Genomic DNA, 20,586 nt, shown 5'->3' with positions numbered 1-20,586 from the left:
AAAGCAAATAATTTTAAACCCTTCACAAATACGGAAAATTATCAAGAAAACCCAATTGCTTAAATTAAGGTGTTTTTGAACTTAAGAAAATGTAACAAAATATTTAAATAAGCTACTAAGTGTAGCCCTGAGAGGTCCACCCTAATGCCTATGTGTGTGCTTTACCACTTTAAACACAATCTAATGTCAACAGGACAGACACTGGGAGACTCCTTCAGCGGCAGGCATTATTACACTATGTGGCCCGTCTGTGCCGACTTATAAATGCGGTTTGACTTCCATCTGGTTTTGTCACAAGTGTGCACACTGTATTTGTGTGTGGGCGGTTGTGCCACTGTCTGCGGCTTGTGCGTATCAATGAAGCAGTTAGTCGAGTGGCACTCCATGCTCCTCGTTGACTTTATTGGATTATCAGGCAAATTTTATAGTATTCCTTGGACTCCTTGCACGAAACCCAACCTTCCTGGCCAAGCATATTGAATAACCCACATCCCCTTGAACCCTTGAACAAAAATGGCTTTACTTCGGCAATGAGCTTTTTGAAGCATATTTACTTTGAATTGATATGAGTATTCAGGGTGGATAATGGCTGAAAAGTAAATATGGAGAATTTGAATTGAGAAAGTTTGAAGCACGTAAATGGACGGAGATGAGCATTTGAGTTTCTAAAAAGTAAAAAGATTTTTTTGTATAATGATTTGTTTTATATCTCCCTTTGGTTATTATTTTAAAGTATTTCTCTATGGGGATGAAGGCTGCAAATCAGCACTCGAGGTGACAGTCTTAGAACCCATCCAATCAATTTCAGTGATTGAACATTTTCCTCGCCTTATTTTCCTTCTGCGAGTGCATTAAAAAAATTGCACATTGAGAGACTCCTTTCCTTGCAATATTTCTAATTCCCCTTAGCCTCTGATGGCTGCCAGGAATGTAGTTGACGCACAGCTGCGCTTCTGTTTTTCTCCGCACTTTCACATATATAACAAGTGAAAAAGATGGGAAAAAATTCTAAAAAAAATATATCCAGAGCAGAGGAGAAAGAACAACAAGCTCACATTTCGTACAGATTCACACGTACACATGGGTAAATACCGACAAACCCACGACAACCAGGAACAGGACCATCTGAGCTGGGGTTTGGGGGTGAAAATGGGGGATAACGCTTCGTTTTAATTGTTGAACCGCACAAGTGCTTACACAAGGACCAACTGGGGAACTACGCTACTGGGCACATCCACCAATGAGCAATGGGAACATTTTCATTTCCATTTCATTTCAGCTCCAGTTGAGGCCAGACTTTGCCTAACCCACATTGAAGCAGAATTCAACTTGAGTTGCATTTTAATTTACACACCAAAAATTTCCTACAGCAAATACGCCCCAGCCAAGGGACATAAATAAATAAAACTTGGGCTAAAACTAAAGCAAATACTTTCGGCAGTTCAGAAACTGAATTGGGTTGGCTAAGGGAACCGAGAACGAGGCTCACTCAATTTGCAAGTAGCAGAGCAAATTCGTTAGAAACCAGTTGCAGGGGAAAATCGAGGTGGCACGGGAAATTCGGGGGCAGTCCTGCTAAATCGGCGGAAAAACAAGCGGCGGAAAGCGAACAGCATGCAAATCAGTGCGGCATGCGGCAAAAAGGTGTAACGGCAGCACAAAAAGCGAGCAAAATCGCCAATCGAAGTTTGGGTAATCGAACAGTTGAGTTCGAAAAGGGGCGATGCGGAATTAAGGATACACGTGCCTCAGTTGTCGTATTCTTGCGCTTTTCTTGCCCTCCATCAGGTCCTTCGGATTCTCAGTTTCACGTGAAAAGACATTCACCTGCTACAAGTGAAGTTTTTTAAGCTCCTTTTAATTTGGATTCTTACGAAAGGAACAATGGACTCAGAGAACCCCGAAATATCTGAGAAAACAAACGATTACACGGCTATCAAGCTACAAAATTCCGGAAAAGCTTAAAACTTTAGGTATTAAAAAAGTTGAAGCTAAAATTTTAAGAGAAGGGAAGACTTAAATATTTTTTTTATCAAATTTTGATACATGTATGCCATTATTTTATTTTATTTTATTTAAATAGCTACTCAAATATTTTACAATTAATTTTAATAAATTTTAAGTATGTTATTCATAAACAAAAAAAAAATCCTTCAAATTATATAAAGAAGTCAGGTAAAGTTGGGAAATGGTAGCTCAACTATTTATCAACATTTAGGATATTCCTTAAATAATAAATAACACAAAACGGAATCTTCGAAAATGTGACACAAAATCTTTCGCCTGAGATTGCTAGTTTGTATGAATTAAAATGTAGGATATATAAGATAGATTTTCGAAAGCAGAAGCTTTTAAATTTACTTCAAACTCCCTCCTGTAAGGTAAAAAAAAACTTAAAAAAAGAAGTGATCAATAGAATAAAAGCAGCTTAGAGAAAACCAAGTTCCATAGCCAAAAATTCCCACCACAAACCGTTTTTCCCCCATAAACCTTAAAAAGGGGCCACTGGAGGACTGGAGTGAATGCAAATAGCGCAGGTTGGCGCAATAAATTTGAAACGTTTTCACGTTGCAGTTTGACTTTCTGCAGTTTGCCATTTATTTGTGCTAACAATTTTGTCGCTTGCAAACCAAACTCCCCACCTCCTCTCCATCGTCACACTTTCCTATACATACATACATATATATGTTTTTTTTTTTTGAACATTTGCCATGACAATTTGCTGCTCAATTGAACTCGCACGGATTGCAGACTCACCTGCCTCCGGCCCTGGATATCTTGCTCACTTTGTCAGTGGCTGCTCACCTGTCCCTCTGCCCTGTTTTGCATAAGTTTGACAGCTTTCTCTGTGTGTACGTATGTGCATGTGCCGCTAACGAAGTCATTCAGCGTTTGTGTCACAGGCGTTCCGCGATGTGCTCCATGAAGCTGGCCAGGATTTGGGGGGCATTAAGGTGTGGGGCGGGGTAGCCACCTGGTTGCAGCTGCAACTTGCCCAAAAAGCGCGTCACGAAGCTGTGTTCATTATGTTGCCACTCTGCCACGTCGATGGTGGCATGTGTGCAGAACAGAGTTGTCATACCCTGCCAAAAGGTATCATATGAGACCAATATCATTTGAGATCTGGTAGAGCCCTGGCATTGTATCCTTTTCGTAAAGATATAATAGATTAATATTATTTAGGATATATTAATTGCTTATAAGGTAATAGATTAACAGTCAGCTTAAAAAGTTACTTACTAGCCAAAAAAGATTAACAGTTCTTTTACGTTTTTCACTTTCAAGTATCTTACTAGAGTTAAAATTAGATAGTTACTAGTCAAAAAAGACTTACAGTTCCCTTACGTTTTTCACTTTCAATTATTTTACTAGAATTCCATATGCACAAAAGTTAATATTTAACTGGTTTAAAAGTACTTTCTTAGATAAAACTATTTAAATTAATATCCTATTTATTTAAAGGTTCAGATGATATAACAATATTGCCAAAACTTTTCCACGAGGCGTTTAATATAGTACAAGGCGTATCAAAATTTCTCTATAGTAAAAATTAGAACATAACTGATAGTAAATAATATATTCAATTTATGTGTATCTTCTTCCTTTTAAGGGTTTCATTTCTATCAAAATAAAATTCGCTGTTAAGGGCGTTTGTTTTTCGACAAAACTTTATATTTTACATGTTTCTTTTGGGCTTTTAGGGTTGACATAAACCACATCACTATATCATGTAGCGGGGAGGGTATTTCATGCTTTGGTATATGATGCCCGCTCGCCTTTCTTGTTGTTTTTCGCGGGGCTTTTTTGGGGATACTATTTTGCGGGCATTGCAACTGTCGGGCTGTCAGGCGGATTGGGGCGTAACGAAAAAGGGGGCGGGGCAGGTGTTGTGGCTGCGGCTGCGGCAGTGCCTGTCCTCTCTGATTTATGTTGCCAATCAGGCATTTTGCTTGCGGTTGCACTATGTAGTTCCGAGTAGTGCGCCGTGCCACTCGCTCCGTTGATTTGTTACCCATACGCAGCGTAAACAAGGTTGCAAATGGATTTGCTGCGACGCCCGCAAAGTTTATGAGCTCCACTTGGTCGTACATCATCCCATTTGCTGTTTTCCGGATAAGCCGCTTACCCGGAATCAAATAGGTCGTGGAGTGGACGACGGAGTCGGAGTCTCCTCGAGGGGGATTATCCCAAGCTCTGTCGATTATTCCCTGACATCTATAAATGAATGCATTTTGCCCCAGCTGCTCATCGGATAATGGCAAATATATAGCCTACTTTTTGGGATATATATTGTGAGAAAAGGTCTTAGCTATGTGTTACCTATAAAATATTAAATGCATTTGCAAACGCACATATATCCTAGGAGCCGGATCCCAAGCCCAAGTCCTTGCCCATAATTCAACGTTTGAGTCGAGATACTTGCCAAGTTATCTAAATGCTAGCAGGAGCAATCTTCTCCTGAAGCTCGCTTTCTACTTTTCTGGCAAGCAACTGGGCCAAAATCTTTCCACTATGCTAGCCACCCGTTTTTATTTCATTTCACCTCCTTGTCCTTGGTCTTTCCCAAAAGATTGAGCCAGGAAAACGCATTACGATTGGTGCCCTGTCTAAAGAGAATTATAATCCTATTGGTGGGATTCCTTAAAGCGAATCTCTTACCAAAAACCCAGCAAGGATTCTCCATATTCCCCTGCTATTTCGATTAAACTCCTTGTACATAAATGGCCAGACATCTGTCACGTTTACTCGCATGGACGCACGTGTGATGAATACTTGGCAATTAGGGAGGCTGGCGAATCCCTGTTGACATAACCAGGAAGAAATCATTTAGGAAACGTCCTTGTCAATTCCGGCTGGCGTTTGATTCTGTGGGCTGTGGAGGGGTTCCGTATATCCCTACGTAAATAAATATTTTATTTATTTACTCTCCTGATTTCGGTTGTCAGCTACGTGCTGCAAATGCCTAAAATCATGTTCACAGATAAATTTGCTGCATTTTAGTTTTTTGTGGTGTCTGGATGTGGGGTTTTGATTGATCACTCATTGTTGGTGGGTTAGAAAGGAGACCTAATCAGAGTGTCTTGTATTTATCAATTTATTTTGCTATTTCGTTTGACTAGTATATTGACTATAATAAACTATAGGTAAAAACATTCTACATTCTTACCATTTATGATTTTTTTTGCACACTTTGGATACACACATTTAAAATGAAAATGACTAGCATATTCCATAAATTTTATATTTTTGTGTTTTTTTTTTAAATACGTTGTAAAACAGTAAAGTGAAGGCATTTTCATATGAAACTTATATAGCACTACACCCCCTATGTTAGTCATTGTTTTGTAAACTTTTCTATCAATTTTAACAAATAAATAAATAAGATATATTTTTGAATAACACAGAATAATCAATTACGATTGGTTTTCATTTCATCAATTCCAATATTGAGGTTTATTTATTTGCTGTTGGTTTATTTGGCAAGCATATATTAAAGTTTATCTCTTTTATTTTTCTTTGCAGGTATGGTTCCAACTCGATGCTCTGGGTAAACAAGTCCATGTTTGTGCTTCAATTCCCAGTGCTTACAAAAATGTTTTGCCACAAGTTCTCTTTTAACCTAAGCGTGTGGAATTGAAGGGTATAATTTGTGGGTGAGTTATACACTCCCGGGGGAGAGCTCTGTGTGACATGGTTTTATGCTGCACGCAGTTGTAAATTGTCAGATAATTTAATTTGTGGTTAAACGCAACACAGACGCAGAGGAAAGCCCCAAAACATTTTTGGGGCGGTAAAAAGGGTGCGAAAATCAAGAAGTTGTCCTGGCAACGACTGTAATTGGGGAATAGAAATAATGCCAAGCCAGAAGGGAAACCGAATACTGCACGATACAGAAATCCCACCGGGGGGAGAATTGTAGGATGAGGTTGGGGGATCGGGATTCCTACCGCCCTGATCCACTTGCCAATCCCCCAAACGTAGTGCACTGCCTGTTGTTTTTGCACCCCGGCGCTTTAGTTGCTTTTTATGAATTTTGTATTTGTGCGAGTAAATTCCCTTTTGCCCGGTGCCACATGACGTATGAGTAATGGCTTTAGCCTGCCCTGCTTTTGTCTCGCACTGTCGGCATTTTTGTTGCAGCTTCTGTTCTTGTTTATTCTGCGGTCGCGTTTACCGCCACCTACCACCCATTCCACACACTACCCCCTCAGCATTCCCTGTCCGCAATCGCATATGCATGGATTTTATCCGAAACTATATATAGTGCACATACATTTACATCCAGATATATCTGTTCTGCGTCGGCGAGGCTTTTGTTTCTGGTGTTGCTGCTGGTATTACTGTCTGCCTCTTTCCTGCATTGTCAAATTGGTTTGTTTAAATTGAATACTTTGTAGCGTTTTGTTAAAGGAGAAAAAACCGGATTTTTCCCACAAGTCCTGTGGATATAAAAACAAAGAACTGAATTGTTGTTCAATTTCAGACGATAAAAAAGGATCAACATCAACGAGGTTTAAAGAATGATCAAAGAGTTAAATTGATTTTTGAATTAAGCTGGTTATATACAACGAAATAAGCCTTTAAGTAAACCCTAAGAGATTTATTTGCCATCGTTATGTTGGCCCTAATGAACCTTTCAACACAATTCAAAAATTCCATAGCCATTCATCATTTGGCCGAAAGATTTCTTTGGTTTTTGCGGGGGCTAAATAAACTCAGAAGGCATGCACTTGGGACTTAATCTGCCGCATAATTCAAAAGCCTCTGCATCATGGCCTGACAGGACCCAAACCGAAGAAACCAAGAACCCGCAGAATCGGGGAAAGAAGATGAAAAAATTCCGGACCAAAACCCTAACCAGTAAAAAGGGAAAGAAAGTTTTCTTCGAGGCGGAAAACGTTTGCCACCCCGTTTAGCTGTTCCGCCCACGCCACTTTTTGCCGTTTGGTAACTTCATATTTATATAATAACTTTATGTTTATGTTGTAGATTTTCGTCGTCCTTTTCGTCGGGGAAATTTACAATAACCGAGGATGGGCCAAGAGGATGGTAAGCAAGCCAAGGACAAAGGACTAAAACAGCAAACAAAGTGCCAAAACACACATACTGTAGCTGTAGCCATAACAAAAGGCGCGTTGGCGTCTAAAGTTGATTTCTTAATGTCTTCCAAGCAGCCAACAACTGTTTGTCTTGATGAAGAAAATGGCAGAGCCCAGCGATGATGGTAGTATCATACTATATATAGTCAAGTCAAAAGCCGCTGCCCGAGGCAATTTACACTGAACTTGTTTATTTTGAAACACTTGCCGGTTGCGAAAAGCGAGCAGAGGCAATATTGAAGCATGTCCTTGCTGTCTTCGCCATTCAACGTTCGACATTCGACATTTTCGCAGCGGAAGCGGAAATGTGCATTATTTGATATGACTCTGTTTTTGTTCCTTGTTGCTGCGCTTTTCCACACACTCGACTGGTTTGGCAGCCCAGCAAAAAAGGTCCTTTGACAATTCGAACATGGTTTCTGAAGGGCTATAAAGAAAAGTAATTTAATTGAATTTTCCTGACCACCAGAAATGCTCAATGGCATATGGAAAACTACAAATTGCTCAAGCAAAAAAAGGCAGATTACGCACAAAACTAATTTAATATTGATTACCAAAGGAATTTATTTCAACTTCATTGAGCTTTTAAATTAAATTAAAGTTTTATACCAAACCAGAAAGATTTTTTGTTTTATTTAAAACCAAAAATTTGAATAACCCTTGGCATTTTCCGCTTCGTCTGCTACAAAAAAAAAGGGAAGTTTAATCATTTTCGTTTACCTTTTGGGCGAACTGCAAAGTTTTTCCCCAACTAGCTTGGCTTTTCTTCCATTTCCTCGGAATACTTGCTCATTTTATTATCATATTTATTAATTTCCTTAAGAGTTGAGACCCTTCAACCGTTTTAAGTCAATATATAATGCAATTCAGATTTTGCTTTTCAACAAGTTTTGAACAATGGGCAAACCATTTTTTCTTCTTTCTCCTTCATAAATTTGCCTAGCTGTTGTAGTTGTGCAACTTTCACTACCCTTTCAGAAGGGGGTGTAATGAGGGGTGACGAGGGGCTGGATCTGACAGAATTTGAATTTTTGGTATATTTATTGTTACTGGAATTTTGAGGGTATATATTTGTGGGCAAAGGCTGCATTCAACCGCAGGCGCTGATATTCAAAAGCGCACAAAACTTTTTTCGAGGACTTAACGGGGAAATTTGAAGCACCTTTAGTTTGGCAAAAAGTTTTCCAACGCCAAATACTAAAAAATAGCCCCGAAAAACTAAACTTATGCGAACAGCTGAGCAGAGTAGACGGAAAACCAATACTAGAAGCCTAGAAAAAATAAAAAAAAACCTTACCAAAATGGAGAGAAAATGTGCAGAACAAACTTTTTGGGCACGCCAGTCTCTGTGGTAAATGAAATTTTAATAAACCCAAAATGGTCTTTGACCAAATCGCTTTTTCCGTTTTGCGGGCGTGCGGCGATGTTACGCATACGCCGTGTATGCCAAGCCGACTTGTGGTAAATTTTAATTGGCTTATCGCGAGTTTGCTTTTTTTCACTGCAGCCCGCTTGATTTTGATTTTGAATTTCCCGCTCGCCTACGGCAGGCACCATGATTAAAAACTTTACATAGTTTCGCGCTGGTTTTTGGTTTCGGTTCTGGTTTCGGTTTCTGTTTCCCATTTCCCATTTGTTTTTGGCATTATTGCAGGCAGAACTTTTGTATGAGAAACTTGCCTTCAAATTGGCCACGCCCACCCATCAAGGGAAAGTTGGGCCGTTGTCGTTCGTCGGTTGGCATGGCAGCGATTTTCTATAAGAATAGTTGGCCCATAGTCATGGGGAGCCAGGTAAAGTTTAGGATTTTAATTAGTTTCGTTCGTCGCTTAGTGCCAAAGCAATTTGTTCGGTGAGGCTAACTCGCTTTAATATAAATCTCAGCGCTTAATATTGTCTGTGGCTGAGGGTAGATTTCTTTGGTTACGACTAATTGCGTGAAATCTTCTTAGAGGAAAGATTACTTACCCAAGTTGAAGGGGAAAACGGTTGTCTTCGAATAGTTATGGCCATATGACACTGGTTAAAATTTTAACTAACTGACTGGATTCATTTCAAATATGGCATATCTATATTTTTATACATATTTTATGCATTTAGAAAATGTTGTTGATCTGTAGATCCTTTTTTTTTTTAAGGTTTTCATGAAATTTATAGTTAAATGCAATGAGTTAATCGACTTTTAGTCAATTGTCTTACAACCACTAAAGCTTTATTTTTGACTAACTGACTAAATTAATTTTAAAAATTAATTTACCTACAAGAACATTTTGTGAATATAAACATTAAATGATGTAAAGGCTGCCAAGCATTTTTAAAATTAATTTAATAAGTAAATCGACTTTTAAGGAAGTATCACATGGTCATAAGTAATATAATTCCCTTACATAAACTCAAACAAGGGAAATTTCCTAATTACAGGTAACTCGATGTATTTACATAAGCAATCATTGTACAATTTCCGTACTAATGAAGCTCTTCTTAATTACGAGATACTAAATTGTGTCTCTGTAATCGAAGTCAATACACTAATGATTTTCGGATACCTCAAAAGACAGAGTTGTGTAATTCCTCTTATTTAATGTTAACCAAAGTCAGCCTTTGTCTTTGGTAATTAATCATCTGTCCCGACATACATATAGGTGTCAACATTTTCGTTCACAAAAAAAGCTTCGCATTTTAATTACATTTATTCGCACCAAAGTCTAAGCTCTCAGCAGGATGCCAAAAGCATTTTGATATGTGCCACAGACATTGTGCCCCTGGGTTTCCATTAATTTGTTGCTCTTGTCTGGTATTCCCCGGGCTTATTATTATGACTTTTCATTGGCTTCTTCACACATGCTGTCTCCTGGCAGAGCATTTCCCCCGTCTGTTCTTATTTATTGGATTTGGGATTTGCTGATGCTGCTCGTGCAGTATTGGGATTTCTTTTTTCCAGCGCGTCCCGCTTCCCTTGTTTTTCGCCAGCAGCTTGTATAATTAAGTTTGCCTTTGATATATATTCTCCCACCTGTCTCCCATCGGACTGCCATCAGTCACTTCTTATGCAAATGCTGTTGGCCGTCGTCCTGTTCACTCAACCACACGTGTGAAACAGTAGATGAGAGGAGCCAGCAACGACTTATGAATATGCTTTCTTTCTGTTTTTTTGTTGTATTTTTATACAAGATGTATTTTTTAAATAATGAAAAATATTTTAAAAATAATGTTTAGGATTTAAAAAATCATATTTAAACATTTGTACATTGATTTAAGTCCATTAATTTAAAAACACTTGAGAAGTCCGCGGTACATTGACTTGAGGTTATGTTACTGTCGTTTTCAAATCACTTATAAAGAAGCCTAAAAGTATGCTAATAAATTTTTGTATCAAATTTTAAAGCATACTTTTAGACAATTAATTTAAGTGATTCCAAAAAACTAGTAATTTTAAAAATTCCTTTTGCTAAGAGAACAATATTTTTACATAAAAAACTAATTAATAAAATTAAAAGGTATTTTATAAATGTGTTGAATCAAATAAAGCCACCTTTAAACTGAAAAATAAATAATTACCTTTACCAAATGAGTGCAAGGTTCAATCAACCGGGTTACCTGCCATACCCTTCCTTGCCACGAATATATATCGTTTACTTTCTTATTCAAAATGGCTCCCAATTGTGAACTTCCCTGCCGTTGCACAAGGGCGAAATAAATGTCGAGAACTGAGACGTGGGGTCACGTGCGTGAAAAGTTGTGTGTGTTGTCTGTCGGCGGTCTCCACGGCAACAGCCAGGAGGTCCTTCTTCCTCGACGGCAGCATATTCAAATGCATATTGATTCTGCGGTCCATCAGCTGTCACAGTGGCCCTCTGTGCTCCCCTACGATGGTTGTTTACAAGTGCCGCAATCATGATACGCATCAGCAAACGAGCCACCAGCCAAGGGTCCACCTGATGGCATCAGCCAAAAACCAAGAAAAAGCTTTTGGGGGAAAAAGTGGGACCCACAACGTACACACACATTGCTGCTCGGAGGCCAGAGAGCTAAACATATCCCCAGACAAGTAGACAAAAGCTGGAAAAATTTGCATATCTTCCTGGTATTCCTGAGTGTGTTGTGTTTGCTCTTCTCTCCCATTTCTCTGTCTACTTTTGCACTTGCCATATCTCTGCTTTCCTCTTACCAGCCCACATATTGCTGGCCATTTTGAACCTAAATGGTAAATAGACCTTTCGGTTTGTTAATGACAACCAGGTATTGGTTCCCCCAGTGGAGAAAATGAAAGTCAGGCACACAGAAAATCAAAGCAAAAACCCCAAAGACTTGGACGGCTCTGACCATTTCTGACACATCCTGCGGTTTTCTCTTCCTAACTAATGCTTAGTGAATTAATTCGATATTTGCATTCGAGTTTATGGTTTTTGAGTTAATTGGAGTTCTGAGCACGTCTTCGAAACACAAATGCAAAATGCTAGAAACAAATGTGAGGTTAGGATTTATCTGACACAAAATTCGTAACTAGAGACAAAGCTCTAGTTAAATTTATAAGTAATTATCACAGAATCGGCTGATAACTTTGACTTTGCAAAGAAATGTGATTTAATGAAACTAACATTAGCCATTAGTATAACGAAAACGAATTAATCTTTCAAAAAATTCAAACAATGTAAGCTCAAGTTAACTTCGTCTTAAAGATAATTAACTAGAGCCTTAACATGACATTGAGAAATCGGGCCACACTTTGTAAAGATTTGTCGTTCGTGAAACAAACATTAACCATTAGCATTAAGAAAACGTATTGGTTTTTACGAACAATTCAAGCTCAAGTTAAATTTTTCTGACAGATAACTAACTAGAACCTTAACAAGACATTGAGAAATCGGTCCGCACTCAGTGTGTTATTTTTGCATAAATCTAAAATTTAATTTTACCCAATGTGCTAACTCTAGAACAATTGAAGCTGATATTAACTTTCTCTGATAGATAACTAACCAGAACCTTAACATGACATTGAGAAATCGACACACACTCAGTACATTATTCATGCCAAAATCTGAAATTGAAACCTGAAGATGCATTCAAACTTTCTCTGACAGATAACTTACTAGAACCTTAACATGACATTGAGAAATCGACCCACACTCAGTTAATTATTCTTGCCAAAATCTGAAATTGAAACCTGAAGATGCATTCAAAAGCGTTTTCTAATTTGTTTGTCTATCGTTTACCCCTTGCCAAAGAACTCAAGCTTCACTAATTTCCTGGATGAATTCCCTCACTTTGGTTTTAAATTAAGCACTATCCCCTACCCCCTTCTAATTGCTTGTATACGTCCTTCTGCAGAAGAGCACCGAATTTGTAGCTGTTTTGCTTGTCTCAGAAGGGGGAAAAAACTAGGAAAACAGAGTAGAAATTTACATGAAACAGCAGCAACATGCCCGATTTGAATTCTGGTGCAACGTGCGTTGCGATAAATCAAAAATCTGCAGCCAAGGCAGGGGGTTACCCCTAACAACGCCGGCTTCATCCTTTCGAGAGGCGAACAAGGGAAATGCATTGGCCATGCAAACACTGCTGATTGTGTAAACAGCAGTGAGAAGCATCCTGAAGACTGGAGAATGGAGAATGGGGAATGGGTTCTACCACTTTCTGCACAACAATGAAATTGAATTTCAATGCCATCTCATCTGCCTTATTGTTGTCAGCCCTGGCAATAATTGTTCCGGCTCTCGGCACGTCGGCATGTGGGGTGCACTTAAAGCTTAAGGCTCCTCACAGCATTCCACGCTATTTGCCATCGATTGCATCTTTTTACCAGCACATCCCCCCCGAGAAACAACAATACAAGAACAGGGAAAACAGTCGCATCCTGGAAACCATTATCGCCGAAAAGCAGCGACAGGCGCTCCCAATTCCCATTTGCAGTTGCCATTGCATTTGGCATACGTGTAAATCGTAAATTTCCGTCCACAAAACGAATGGTAACCGTGGACAGTGGACGTTGGAGGAACCAGGAGGACCAAGGAGTCCTGAAAAGGAGCCACATGCCCCCAGTTTGCAGGAGGACACAGGGCAATAGCTCATTGTGGATAGGAGCAATGGCGGCAACAGAAAACAAAAGTCACTTCCCCGGTAATGGAATAAATATCCGTGAGGACCATCTTTCTGTGCCCGCACACAACACACATTCGTACTGTATATGTGGATTGTCCAGCATTTTGCGGCTATTTATGGGACGAACTTTATGGTTGGCAATTGAAAATAAAGGTGCGGAGACGGAATGCATTGTTGGAAGATTTATTTTCGCCAGAGATAAAATTTTAATTTCGGTATGCGCAGTTTTTGTGGTTCGAGAGTGTCTTTAATATTAAAATTAATTGTACGCAACTATGCTGCAGTGTGTGTGAATGAGTTTTTAATTGATGGTATTAAGTGAAATAAAGGAGAAATAATAAAATGATATTCATATTCCTAATAAAAGAGTAACAATTAAATAGTACTCGTATTTTGATATGCATTTTTGTGTATTACTTTAAATTTTACAATCTGTTACTTGGCTTAAATACTTAAGAAAGCCTTTGAAGCTCGGTTTAATTTAAACTTTGTATCTACGGAAGCAGTCTCACTTAAATACAAAACTGCAAGTTTTTACTAAAGAATCCTTGGCTAAATGGAATCGAAACTAGAATGGTTTGAATTTCACTTACTGATTTCCTAGAAATTGTTATTCAAAAATCCAATTTCACTGCATCAATGCACAAGCAATCCCCCAGCTCATCGCCATTCTCTTTTTTTTTTGTATATTTTGCATATTTGTCACATTGAAGATGACCAGCTGGGAGGTGGGTAACCACCACCAACCTGGTCCTCATCCTGATGCTGCTCCTCATCCTCATTCTGCTCCTCATCCTCATCCTGCTCCTGGTTACCTGTGCTCACTGCTCCTGTTCGATTGCGCCAAGAAGGAAATGCGAGACATGGAAGCTTTTATGACATGGCACTCGGTGCTGCGGATGCTGTGGAGTGGATGCTGGCTGTCTTTTATTGTCGGCGGTGGATAATTTTCACACTCCCGGCGCGGATGTGGATGCGGATGGCAGGGATGGACCCCCGGCGGTTTTCCCAACCCATCACGACTGATTTGATTGCACTGAGCTTTGCTTCTTGGTTGTATTTTTCCTCGTATTTTTCCCTACCTTCGTTTTGCTTTTCCTTCTCCGCTCAGCATTTTGATTATGTTGCAGCATTTTTGCATCATAATACTCATAAATATTTATGAGGCAAGTTGTCTAAACAGAAAACGGACATAAAATACTGCTTCCTCACAAGCTTCCTCATGCATTTAAAGCAAAGCCAATATCAAATACAATCAGCAAATGTCTGCGACGAAGCTTAGGTAAATGAAGGTCTATGATATGTGGTCAGAATTGAAATGAAAAACACAAAATCACTTTGGCCACACAGGCAGAGCTATTGATTGCTGGTAAAATACATTAAAACGAACTGTTTTAATATGCGGAAAGTCATTTCGTTCACCAAAAAAAAAAGCTGTCGAAATAAATTGAAAACGTTGGCCGGCAAAATATTTCAACCGTACGGCACATGGCAACGATATCAATTTGCCTGCAATATGTGCTAACAAAAAGAAAGTAAAAACAGAGATTATTTGGCACTTTGTTTTAGTACGAATGGCCCCAAGAAATATTCGATTTTTGCTGATAAAATATGTTTTGATTTGCAGACATTTAGTTGGCAGTTAGTTTTCCCTGTGGGACCAAAGTTTTTTTAAACCAGAATGACAATTTGATTAGTTTGAAATAAGTTATAATTTTTTTCGATTTTTTCCCTTGTTCTGGTGGGCTGCAAAAACTTTGCGACAGGTTTGTGGAAAATTCCACGCAGTTTTAATGACAAGTTTTGTGGGAAAACTTTGCCAATGATGATGATGCCCCAGCCTCAGTTTATTAATGTAGGTATTGAAAAAGTCAAACCAAAGTAATTCGCTTTTAATAGGGTTTAATTTGTATGTTTAATTATAGTTATTAAATCATTATTAAGTTGCAGCAAAATAGTTTTGGCTGACAGGGCGTATGCGTGATGTCGGAAAACGTTGCATACTTTTTGGGATCCGAATAAGTCTTTCAAATCCGCACAACTCACGCTTAATATCCACTGAGACAAGTGATGCATTTAAACATAACAAGCAACAGCATGCTCAAGTCTCAAAATTTCTGAGACTCCTCGCCGACTTCTCAGTTTTGTTTTGTTTGGCTCAACTCTTGGCTGGATTTCGGGGATTGTCGGAAACTTGTCTTCACTTTTGACTTGGCTCTTTGTACAAAAGGCAACTGCAACTGCAACTACAACAAATGACTCATTTTCCACGCACTTCATTCTACTGTTGCAAAAAGTTTCCGCTAGTCAGTCCTCGTCTCTGTGGAAAAACCAAACAATCCAAAAGGATGAGCAATCAAACTCGCTTCCACTTCTGACTTCCTGCAACATATAATATACACTCGTAGTTTTGCCTGGTTGTTTATCATAAATTTGACTGCACAATGCTATTGCTTTGATGCGGCTTCCTTGGGCCCCAGCAATCGCCTTGATTCATAAATTATTTCATATTTCATTTCCTCTGCGTGATGCAACAAAAAATCAGGACTTAAAAAAACAAATGCACACTGTTTCCTGGGAAACTCGCAAATATACAAATACAGAATCACTGTTCCCTCGCTTCAGAAGGACTACATTTCAGTTTCTGCCCCACGGCGATGCAATAAAATGTCTGCTTCTGCTGATTTTGTGTGTTTTGGTCCAAGCATTGGCCAAAGTAAACATAATAATAATCATTCCAACTGCAACTTCAATTTTCCTCTCCAGGATGCTTTAACACGACTCCAGATTGTACATAAAAAAAGCAAAGAAAGTGAGTGAAATTGCGGAAACTGAGATAAGAATGCGTAAAAATTACATTTTGGAAGCAAGAAAAACTGTATAATAAACTAAAATAAACTGTCCCTTCAGGCTTTTTATGATGTTAAAAATAGTAGGTCTTAGCAAAACGAAACTACGTTTATATATCTTGCAAAATATGTGTTATGAAATTCTTAACACACGTTTCTGTTGCCATTACAAATTAATATTATTACATTAATTAACCAAAAGATTTCGGATTATTGTTCAATTTATAACCACAGGTTAGATGAGAATTTCTAAAACTACCGCTTTTCTGTGTTTAGGTATCAGCTTTCTAACAGAATCGTAATAAGTATATATTGATTACGATTTAGAAAAGATAAATTGTCGTTTAGCTACTTGCCATTTCAACACGTTTTGATGCAATATTTTTTCTCATTGACGTCAAATAATTCTTTTATATGTAGAAACTAAAATACTGATTAATTTATTTGACAATAATATTTTGAACAATCTTTACAACCATTTCTTAATGTTCTATTTACAAAAGCTATAATATCATCTTAGTTAAAAATTGTACTAAAAAGTAATTGTTATTGTGTCTTGATACAAAGAAAATTAAGCTGTTATTTTCTGACGCACTAGGTATACCTCTCTAGGTAGTCATGATAACACATTGACGTACATTTTTACAACTTGAGATTTTACATGCCTGATAAAGATTGCTGTTACTTTAAGGCAAGTATTCTTTACACAGATGATTAATTAATTTTTGCGCTTTTCAAGGTCCGTTAAGTGTGACAAATCCCCAATGTCATGGTATTTTTCCTCCTCTTAAGCAATTTACTCCTCTATTTTGATGCCAGTTTTGCAGTAGAACCAAACGTTTGTATAGCAAACACCTCCTTTTGTTCGGGCAGCCCAATAGGCCTCCTCCACATTCTTAGAAACATGGTCGGGCCTGCCAGTTGGCATGAAAAACCAAAATTCATAGGTGGGATTATACGACAGCACCTTGCGTTCCAAACCATCCGAGCTTCAGGCAATGTAATTAAATTTATTAAGGTGAGAATCTATATATGTTGAATATGATAAAGGGTTACCTTTGCTGGCTGGCTGGCAGGAGCAGGATAATGGCAATTATTATGGTAGCCGAGTTCATGTCGTAGGTATTGGGCTGACTGATTGCGAATGGGAGTTATTTGTGCTTTCCACCAGCTATTATTTACGAGCCACTCGAGGTTATCGCCTGAGTTTTTGCTGTTGAGTGTGTGCGATAAGGTAGTGTGAAGTCGGAATGGCAGCTACGAAAAAAAAAACCGAAAGTTGCATGCAATGCCAAGCCAAAACGAAATAGAAATGAATTAGAGCTTACCTTCGGGCTGCCAGCATGTTTTGGCCAAAAGTGAAGGATAAACTGAAGCCAGCAAAACAACCAAGTGTGATTTTAAGTTTTTCCCTGTGTTTTTTCCATACCTATATCCAGCTTACAGGGTAATTTTAAGTCGTATTAGCCCTATTTAGTCACCTTTTTTTGTGTCCACCCTTTTTGCCGGCCAAGAAGGTAAAATTTATTATACAAACAATACGAATAAACACATTATGAGCAACAAAAGGGTGATGTCTTCCTACTTTCTTGTCCGGAATTGGGTAAATAAACAAACAAAGGGAAAAATGGGAGCAAGTCAAATAATGGCCAGGAAAAGACATAGTCTATAGGGTATAGTTTCTGTGTGTAGGTTTATCTGAGTGTGGTGTATGAATAGGCAAACAATTGAGCCAAAACCAACAAGAGACCCAACAATAACATCAAATGCAATCGTAGACAATGGCAGGCACGTTTTGCAAATTTTAGTGCAAGCAAATATGTGAATATTTATCTTTCGCCCGACAGTCACGCCCCCAAAGGTATCGCTGTCCATAAAGAAAGTCAAGTGAGATAGTAGTGTTTCCTCTGCAGTTTATTATTTGGCCAGTAAAGTTTTCCTTTTCCATTCAAGGTGCATATACTGTTGCTCTTGGTTTAGTTTTAAATGGGGGTCAGAAGAAGATGGTTTACTTTCTGGGACAATGGGTTGTTGTCTGTCATTCGTCATGATTTGGTGCGGCCTTGCATGCAATGGCAAAATAAGCCAAGCGAACAGCTCAACTCCAACGACCCACATTTTATCCTCCTGCTCGTGCGGCAGTCAACACTCATACGCCTCGTTGCACGAATTGCTGCACGACTCGCTTCATTGTTGTGGCATATTGTTTCACATTTTGGAGCCGCCCCACCACAGGCAACAGGCAACTATGCACGCAGAATAAAGGATTATCTGGAATTCGGAATGATCTAAATTGCAATGCTATAACAAATAAATTGTTTACCTCCAAGCTTCTAAAATATAATTTCAAAGATATGATAGATGTGATGCAGAATAAAAATAAATTAGCAGTCCAATGTGCACGCAGAATAAAAGATCATCTGAAATTTGAAATGATCTTTATTGCAGTTTTATAAATAATAAATTCTTTATCCAAGCTCCTTTTCAATATAATTTTAATGGTAGAGCTGTTGGAAATTAAAATAAAATATTTTTAGAAATGATATATGATCTTTCTATGTTGATAAAGGAATGTATTTATATTGCAATTAAAAACTGATGTAATCTAAATTATTTAAAAACTTACTAAGCACAACAAATCCTCTTTTAAATTAACAAGAACGATTTAAAGCTGTCGGCAACGAAATGGTTAAATGTTTTGAAAACGAAAGAAATAACATTTCATTCTTTGTACCTGGATACTATTTAACATATTACAAATATATTTCATATACTTATATTTTACTAAGTTTTAATGTGCTTATCATAAAAGGATTGAATTGATTTACTATTGTTAGCAATGATATGTGGGCAATATCTAAGAATTAATATAGCAAGAAAATCAACATAACCTAATGTTATTTAAATTAAATAATTTTTTTAAAACAATCTAAATAAGATTTTATATATGAAAAGGTTTTTAATTTTCAAGGTGGCTATCACAAATGGAATCTTAAGTATAATAGCATTCTTCTTGTAGAGTGACTTGTATTCAATATAGACGGTATTCTCCGAGTGCAGCAACCCCGTAGATCTGAGAGAATTTCGCAGCGAGTGCACACATATTCAAAAGCGGGCAAACGTGCCCGGCATGTGTGCCGGAGACCGGAGTCCGGAGTCCGTAGTCCGGAGTCCAGACCCACCACTGACATGACTCCGGCGTGGAGTTTTGAGATGCCAGACGGTATGGAATGTGTTGGGCCGGCAAACTGCCGAAAATAGTTGCATATAAAGTGCTTCCAATTTAATTAAATTATAATTGGACACTGTGTGCAGCTGATGGTCAGACAATGTGTAGTTTAGTTTTCAGTTTCAATTACAAACAAAATCCCAATTAAGTTACATTTTGGTGTCCGGTTATGAGGACCCCCGGCAGGGGTCATCCTTGGGAAACACCATCCTTGGCATATGGGCAATACGTTAAGTGCTTCCGCCTGAAGTCTCGGCAATAATAACAACAAGGGAAAACAAATCCCCAAGGGGCACAAAACGCTTAGCAGATTAGCCAGGGCATTCTTTTCCTTTTTGATTAAAGTGCGAACGTTTACCAACAAAATCCGAGTTGGCCAGCACAATGGCCGAAAGCCAAATCAAATCAGCTGAAAACACGAAACAAAGCGGACCAGAAACAGGAATAAAATAAAAGCATACAAACAAAAGGAAAAAATGCTGATGGAAAAAGAAAAAAAGGACAAATCCGATGTTTTTCTTTCTTTTTTTTTTGACATTTCAATCAGCATTTTTCAGGCGACTCACACATAAACAGAAACACATAAAAGAAAACGTTAAGGAAATCGCATTATAGGAAAACATTTGACCATTTTTCATGTCCTGGCAAAACAAATGTCATCAGAAAATTGTGGAAAAAAGATGACAGCACCAGAACGCGCAGTAAATGTTCCAATTTGAAATATCCGCATTTAATGCTGTACATCGGGCGTATGAGTAATTTCATTGGAAAAACACTTTTTTCGCACATCATGTTGACGACAGAAAAGCGGAGAAAAAAATTAAATAATATTATTAGTCAATTAAAAAAGAGAAACACAATTTGATTACAGGTTGCGGTCGCATGAATGTCAAAGCTATATGTTACGTGCGGAGAATTTTACTTTTTTTGTTTGTTCAGTTTCGTTGATCCTATTTGCCTTAAATGAATTCTTTTCATTTATCCTGTTCCAATTTAATATTTAAATTCCACTGACAAACCACAGACAGACAGCTTACCTTATCTGTCAGCCCCAGACCTTTGATGCCCGGGCATTACCTATGATTCCGTGGACTTCCGCTTAAAGCTTTATGTAAATCCCGACCCGGCATCACCGGAAATACTATACATGAAAAATGGCCAAGGTCCGCTGAAATGCTTAGCATGCAACCAACCGCCCGACAGTAAATGTAGGGGCGAAAAAAATGGTCTTTCATTTAAATTTACGCGCCAACTTGAGTACAATAAAAGCAAATGTGAAACTGTTGCCCCGTAACGAACAGCAGCGCCA

At 38.3% G+C, this 20,586-nt stretch overlaps 2 protein-coding genes across 2 annotated transcripts in view; one reads left to right on the top strand and one right to left on the bottom strand.

Annotated features, from left to right (window-relative positions):
• Hs6st (heparan sulfate 6-O-sulfotransferase) overlaps nucleotides 1–20,586 on the top strand; it is an 88,565-nt gene that overhangs the window by 49,916 nt on the left and 18,063 nt on the right. The window lies entirely within an intron of this gene.
• Nucleotides 16,780–17,238, bottom strand: LOC108015582 (uncharacterized). The gene is made up of 2 exons (XM_017082064.4): nucleotides 17,105–17,238; nucleotides 16,780–17,037 (listed from the first exon to the last, which is right to left on the bottom strand). The coding sequence occupies exons 1-2, from the start codon at nucleotides 17,161–17,163 to the stop codon at nucleotides 16,845–16,847; spliced, it is 252 nt and encodes an 83-aa protein (XP_016937553.2). The 5' UTR covers nucleotides 17,164–17,238; the 3' UTR covers nucleotides 16,780–16,844.

This window comes from Drosophila suzukii, chromosome 3 (genome assembly GCF_043229965.1).
Source record: "Drosophila suzukii chromosome 3, CBGP_Dsuzu_IsoJpt1.0, whole genome shotgun sequence".
NCBI lineage: Eukaryota > Metazoa > Arthropoda > Insecta > Diptera > Drosophilidae > Drosophila > Drosophila suzukii.
The sequence above is the reverse complement of the archived record's forward strand: the minus strand, read 5'-3'. Positions and strand labels throughout refer to the sequence as shown.